We start from the raw sequence: 6,000 nt of genomic DNA, 5'->3' as shown, positions 1-6,000 counted from the left end.
TTTCCCAGCCTGTAGAAACAGCTTTATTGGGCACGTCCAAGATCCTCCAAGTCCCACCTCAAGAAGAAACCGTGTCCCACAGGAGAGCTGGTAGCTCCCCAATTCCATCCCGAGGCTCTAGCGGTCAGTCCCAGGATGTGGGAAGGCTCCGGGTTCCAAGAAGAAAGGCCGCCTCCAAGTTGCTCTCTGCTCCTTGGAGGGCTGTGCCATGCAGGCCCCTGAAACAGATCCCAGCAGCCGCTGCCAGCAAGCGCGAAGGACAGGCTGTTCCCAGAGAAGCATTTGAGAGAGGGAGAGTCCTGCCAAAAGTAGCAGGGGGGGGGAGGGGAGGGCAAAGCCCGGGGCTTCTGGACGCTCTCGCCTCACTCGGACAAGAGGCTGTGGATCTTGGTCAGCAGCACGTCGGAGCTGGAACCTGCAGGCGGGAGGAGACGGCTGTGAGGGGCTGCGGCTTGCCGGCTTTCCCAGAGGTGAAATCCCCATTTAGGGTCAGCCACGTTCCTTCAACGAGCAGCGAGCCTCACTTGAAGCTGCTCACGGAGAGCAGAATGGAGGAGGCCTCACAATACCCTGATTTCCCCCAAGATGCCGGTCAGGGCCTTTCCCCTGCTCTATACCCTCTTCCTTGGTCGCCTGTGCAGCTGTTATGCGCCAAAGGGGCATTTTGTTCCTATATTACACCGTAGAAATACCCAGTTATCCCAAAATGCCAGCTTTACCTCTCGACTCCTTTTTCCGAGACCATCTTCTGTAAAGAAGAAGAAGATAAAATAATCAGAATTCCATCAAGTGAGCCTCTCTGTTCCCAAGCTCTCTTGGCACCTGGGTGGGCAGCTGGAGAGCAACCAGGGTCTTTCTGATGCGTGTGGCACAGCTGGACCAGGTCATGCGGTGCTCCACCTAAATCAAAGGCCTTCCAGCTTGGCAAGTTTAAGACTTGTGGACTTCAACTCCCAGAACTCCTGAGCTAACATGACTGGAGGAGGTCCCAGAATTCTGGAGGAGGGATTCTGGGAGTTGAAGTCCACAAGTCTTAAAGCTGTCAAGTTTGAACACCCCTGACCTAAATGCACATCAACACTTCCCTCAAAATGACCACAAAAAGACCCATCTGACCAGGGCCAGGTTTTCTCAACTGCGGCAACATTAAGATGTACCCTCTTCAACTCTGGGGATTCTGGGACTTGAAGTTCACACATTTAAACCGTCCAGGGTGAGACAATGCACTCTGCCCCCCTGAGCAAGATTTCAGTAGGTGCTTCCACCTTCTAGTAGAAAGGCCGACTCTCCAACTGTAGCCCTAACGCCCTTTGGCACATTGGCCAACCTCCAGAATGGTGATGGTAGCAGCCCCCCCCGCTTCCTTGGGAAGATGCAGGCTGGCAGGCTGGGAAAAGCCCCGTTCTCTGACTTGAGAAATTCCTCATCTCGGCCCGCCTGGCACTCACTTCAGCAGCAGGAAAGCCGAGAGAACCAGCAGGAAGGAGGCGCAGTCGGTCACAATCCAGATCATTTGATAGGTGCCACGAGGCTGGGAGAAAGACGGGCGGCCGATCAGGGTGGGCAGCTGCCTGGCTAAGCCCTTTCTGCCAGGGAGCCCGAGCAGGAGCCCCCCACTCACCCCCGGGGGTCTTACCAGCAGCCAGAGGGGGTGCTGCATCTTCTGGAGCACCTGGCAGGCGTTGGTGGTAACCGAAGAAGTCCCAGCACACCAGAGGACGGAGAAGAGCCACGGAGCATTCACCACAAACAGGTTGACTGAGATATTGTTGCGGCGGTATTCCCTGCAGAAGGGGGGCGTGCCAATAAAGGGGGGTCAGTACCAGCCCATAATAGCACAGTTTGCACGGAAGGCCTGAGGAAGGCTGCAGCTGCATCCCAGCCTCTGGGAGGTCGAAGCCTCCCTGGGCAACAAGGACCTGAAGACGACACAGTCTTTTTGCTGGTGGCTTTGCAGCTTTTTCTATGGAGGGTTATTGAGGGGGGTGGAGGGACGTTACGTTGAGCCCCCTGCTCTGCTTGAGCCCCCCATCCCGTTTTTCAGTTTGGGAGGAGTGGGCTTCCGAGAGCTTTGCTTTCCGCACCCCACCCATTTCCCAACGGTCTGCCTTCATAAAACGGAGCTGGGGCCGAAAAACACAGTTGTATAAAGCTGTCTCCCCCGGCCCCTCAGATGTGCCCAGGATGTGCCCTGGCCTGGCCAAGAAAGAGCCCCCTCCCTCCCCAGCCCCCCAGCTCTAACCTGATTAATGTGCTGCTCAGTTTTTGGTAAGCCAGGTTGACTCGCGGGAGCCTCCTGGTCTTGTTGTCCAAACTTTCGGGGCCATAGATTTGCTGGAACCTGGGTGCCCAGAGTCTCACCTCCTCCCGAAACTTATCAGGCAGCCATAGGATCTGGGTTGGGGGAGAGAGAGGGTGTAGCAGGGGCCACTCGCCGTTCGTAGGGCCAGGAGTATCTCCAGGTCTAGAACCACAGTGGCCCTAGAACTGAGATACGCCTAAGGCAGGCGGGCGTGGCTCCGATTATTTGGATCTGGAATGGATCTGACTTCCGTCAGGTTCCTTTTCGGGACCCCTGATTGGAGAGGGCAGGTAGCGCAAGATGGTCCCAAAGTCACATTTTCAAGGGGAACCAAATTGCCCTTTTCTCCAGCCTCATAAGTCTCCGCATGTTTGGGTTCTGTTGTGGTTCGCCTGCAGCAGGTATGGATGGCTGAGGTCTTGGAGAGCGAGGACTCGGATGAAGGGCCTGCGTGTGAGGCAGGGATGGGGCCAGGACCCTCAGGGAGTGGAGTGCTGCCTTTGGAGCTTGTGGAGGCTGGCAGCAGTGATGAAGAGGACCCCGAGGAGCCTGTGCCCAGCGCATGTGTGCGCAGGGCTGCTCAAAGGAAAGAGCAGTGCAGCAGCACGGGCAACTCGGGAGTAAGGCTGCAAGGTGATGGCCCCTCCCTTAAGGGATAAAAGCCAGCCCTCAGAGGTGGGATTCTTTGCAGGAAGCAAAGAAGTTCTTGCACTTCAAGTCTTGTGGAAGTTCGGACTATCCTGGTTTGTGTCTGGAGACTTTTGGTTTTGATTATTTCCTTGCAATTTAATCTAGTGTTCTGGGCAGCCTTGCACAACCTTGGCAAGGTTTGTTCTTATCTGGGACAATTAGTTTTAATTGCGTTTTACTGTGAATGAACGGAATTCACAGAGAAGCATTCAAGAGGTTTTGCTTTTATCTCCGTTTGGTGGGGTTTGTTTGCTTGGAACGAGGCTTGGGTCAAAACAGGTCCTGCTTAGACGGTGCACTTGCCTTTCTCGCCACAGGGAAACTCACCAGCTGTTGGTCGATGCCCGACTGGAGGATGGTCTCCACTGTGATGTTGACCAGGCGCTCGTAGTGGGGGTCTTCCAGCGGCAACAGGTCAAACATGACAGACACCTGGTGCCTCCTGGCCTCCGCCAGCAGCTCCTTCAGAGACGGAATGCGCTGCCTCCTGGCCTGGGCCATCCCTTCCTCTGAAAGGCTCCAGGCTGTGGGGAAGGGATGCTTCTGGTAGAGGAAAGGGAGGCGGTGAGCCCAGCGGCTGCACAGCAACCCCGGCTAAACCATGTCCTGCGGTTGGGTGGGCTGCTTTCCCTCCATTTTCCGACTCTCCATGCAAATCCAGCTTCTCGGAATGTGTATGAGGTTGTCCCACCAGGGAAGAGGTTTAAACTTTCCCTTCCATTAGTCCTGACGCCCCCAAGATGCATGTCCGTTTCTGACTGGAAGGACAGGTGGGTTTGCCAGAGGGGAGATCTCCCCCTCCCCAATTGTTAGGTGCGAGTAGCCAGATTGCTATCAGTGGGAGAAGAAGGGGCCCTGCGACTCCCGGAGGCCAAGAGTTAAGAAGAGCACGGAAGGTCCTTCCCCTGGTGAGGGTGAGGACTCAGGCCCTGCTCCATCCCCTATCGGCCACCCTCTCCAGACTCCAAGGGGTTTCACCTCAGCCAAATCCAGATGAGCGAGCCAGATGTTCAGCACAACCTAATCCTAGCCAGGCCTTGCGTGGATCAAGGGGCCCCATCCTGCTCTCACCTGCAAAAACCAGCTGCCAGCGTCCAACTGCTGCAGCTGCGTCCAGTTGAAGGCCGTGGCCTTGGCGTGGCTGTGGGTGGGGAAGACCTCCTGCACATTTGTGGTCCGCAGGAGGGTCTCGTCGTGCAGGAGGAAAGGGATCCCGTCGGCACTGGGAGTGGGAAAGGAAGGAAAGGCCTGGATCCTGGACCTTCCCTTCCTGGGTGGGTGGGGCATGAGGGAGCCCACCCTTCCAGCAGGGCCACTGAGGCTCGGCCCGTCTCTTACCTCACCCGGACATCCGTTTCTAAGACGCTCAGGCCACAGTTGAGCGCCTTCTGGAAGGACATCATGGTGTTCTCTGGTGCCAGCTGGAGAGGGGGGGAGGGGGAGGTGAAGCAGGAGGGTTTGGGACCCCCGACCCCCCCCCCACCCAGAAGGGGTTCCACGCATCCTCTTGCAGCTGGAACAATTCTGGTAGCTCGGAGGGTTCTTAGGAAGAAGAGGTGGACCTGGGACGTCTTCCTAGTGTCTTACCGAGTTGGAAGGGGCCCTGGAGGTCTTCTAGTCCAACCCCCCCTTGCACGAGGAGAAGAACCCACACCGTTTAATCCAAGAGGAAAAAGCAGAGAAATCCCAGCAAGGCTAAGCTGTGAAAGTCAGCCGCCGCCGCCGCCGCCGCTGCTGCTGTTTTAAGGACACACCTGCCTTGGTGGGAAGCGGAGGGGCAGGGACTCACCATGGGAGCCCCGCGGTGCCCAAACAGAGCCGGTTTGGGAGGGAGCTGGCTCTGCTCCAGGAAGCAGGGCGAGTCGATGCCCAGGGGGGCCAGGTATAAAGCCAGCATTGCGCCCAGATACAAGACCAGGATGGCGCCCCGGAGAGCTGCAGCGAAACAAATGGAAGAAGGCCCAAAGCAGTCCGTGGGGGCCCTTGGTCCCCTTGAAGGCAGCTACTGGACCCCCATCAGCCAATCATGAGAGCCGACTGCTCTTCCTCTCTCCATTCATCCTAGGGATCTTTGCTCCCTGCCCAGATCCCCAGTGTGGGAGGGTGGGCAGAAGGCCTCCAGTACCTCAACTGGATTCCAAACCAGGGCAGCCCCAACAGGAGGCTGGCCAGACTCTGAGTGAACGCATGCAGCCAAGGGCAGCGCACTGCCTCCCCCTGGAATTCGCCCCAGGTGTCCTGCTCTGGCGCTCAGGAAGGCTTTCCCGGCATCTGGCTGGAATACGCCAGCCCACAACGTGGGGCGGCTGTTTCTCTCCCTCAATGCTGTCCCGACAGGAAGCAGCTCCACCACACACGTGGGGACCCTCCATCCGAGACCCCCAACTTCCAGGCATCGTTTTAACAGCTCAGGAAGGAAGGAGCTGTGCCTGAGTGTTAGGGTTCCAGTATCCACATTCACCTTGGAACAGGTGTCCAAGGGCTGAGCCCCAACCGGGCTTTCCTAAGGAACCACCCTCCTTGTCCCCACCCACAGTACCTGTGTGGGAGATGCGGTAGAAGCAGGTTGCTACTGGCCAGGCAAGCATCGTCAAGCCCGCCACAGCTCCAATGTGCAGGAAGGGGCCAGTCGCCTGGCAGGAGACAATTCAAGGAGGTTGGCCTTTCCACGGGAGCCCAGTTGGCCCCAAGGGGAGGCTGGCCCCGAGGCGCCACAGTTCAGAAGCTCTGAGTCCTCCCAGGATTAGGGAGAAGGGCAGCTGGGTCAGGAGGGGGCTCCACCCCGCCCCCCACTCCCAGAAGGAAAAGCCACAACATCCCTTGGATTTGGCAAATGGAGTCCTTCCGGAATCCCCCCTCCGGCTGCTGCTCTCCATCCACCAGAACCTCTTTCATTTCCTGGCCTTTTTGGTCCCCACACAAGGATTTACGGTCCTGTGGCAAGGCACACCTGTCCTGGAGAGTCTTCCCTGCTAAATGACGGGCAGTTGTCTATCACTGAGTGCCCC

The 6,000-nt window shown here is 57.5% G+C and overlaps 1 protein-coding gene across 6 annotated transcripts in view; it reads right to left on the bottom strand.

The window, feature by feature from the left end:
- Positions 1-6,000, bottom strand: part of GDPD2 (glycerophosphodiester phosphodiesterase domain containing 2) — a 12,569-nt gene continuing 6,569 nt past the window's right edge. For 5 of the 6 annotated variants that reach the window (XM_087972283.1, XM_087972285.1, XM_087972282.1 and 2 more), the window contains 10 exons: positions 5,532-5,625; positions 4,782-4,927; positions 4,331-4,413; positions 4,064-4,214; positions 3,320-3,535; positions 2,243-2,394; positions 1,637-1,784; positions 1,449-1,531; positions 720-748; positions 1-415 (listed from right to left, as the gene is read on the bottom strand). In XM_087972283.1, the coding sequence (XP_087828409.1) occupies positions 363-415; positions 720-748; positions 1,449-1,531; positions 1,637-1,784; positions 2,243-2,394; positions 3,320-3,535; positions 4,064-4,214; positions 4,331-4,413; positions 4,782-4,927; positions 5,532-5,625 (1,155 nt within the window). In that variant the 3' untranslated portion in view covers positions 1-362. The remainder of the gene's footprint in view (positions 416-719; positions 749-1,448; positions 1,532-1,636; positions 1,785-2,242; positions 2,395-3,319; positions 3,536-4,063; positions 4,215-4,330; positions 4,414-4,781; positions 4,928-5,531; positions 5,626-6,000) is intronic. The other variant, XM_087972281.1, reaches the window with a different exon arrangement.

The sequence above is a fragment of the Notechis scutatus genome, chromosome 10 (assembly GCF_049901735.1).
Source record: "Notechis scutatus isolate UNSWTSFEM ecotype Mainland chromosome 10, rNotScu1.2, whole genome shotgun sequence".
Classification (NCBI taxonomy): domain Eukaryota; kingdom Metazoa; phylum Chordata; class Lepidosauria; order Squamata; family Elapidae; genus Notechis; species Notechis scutatus.
Note: the sequence above shows the minus strand (reverse complement) of the source record. Positions and strands in the feature narration are given on the sequence as shown.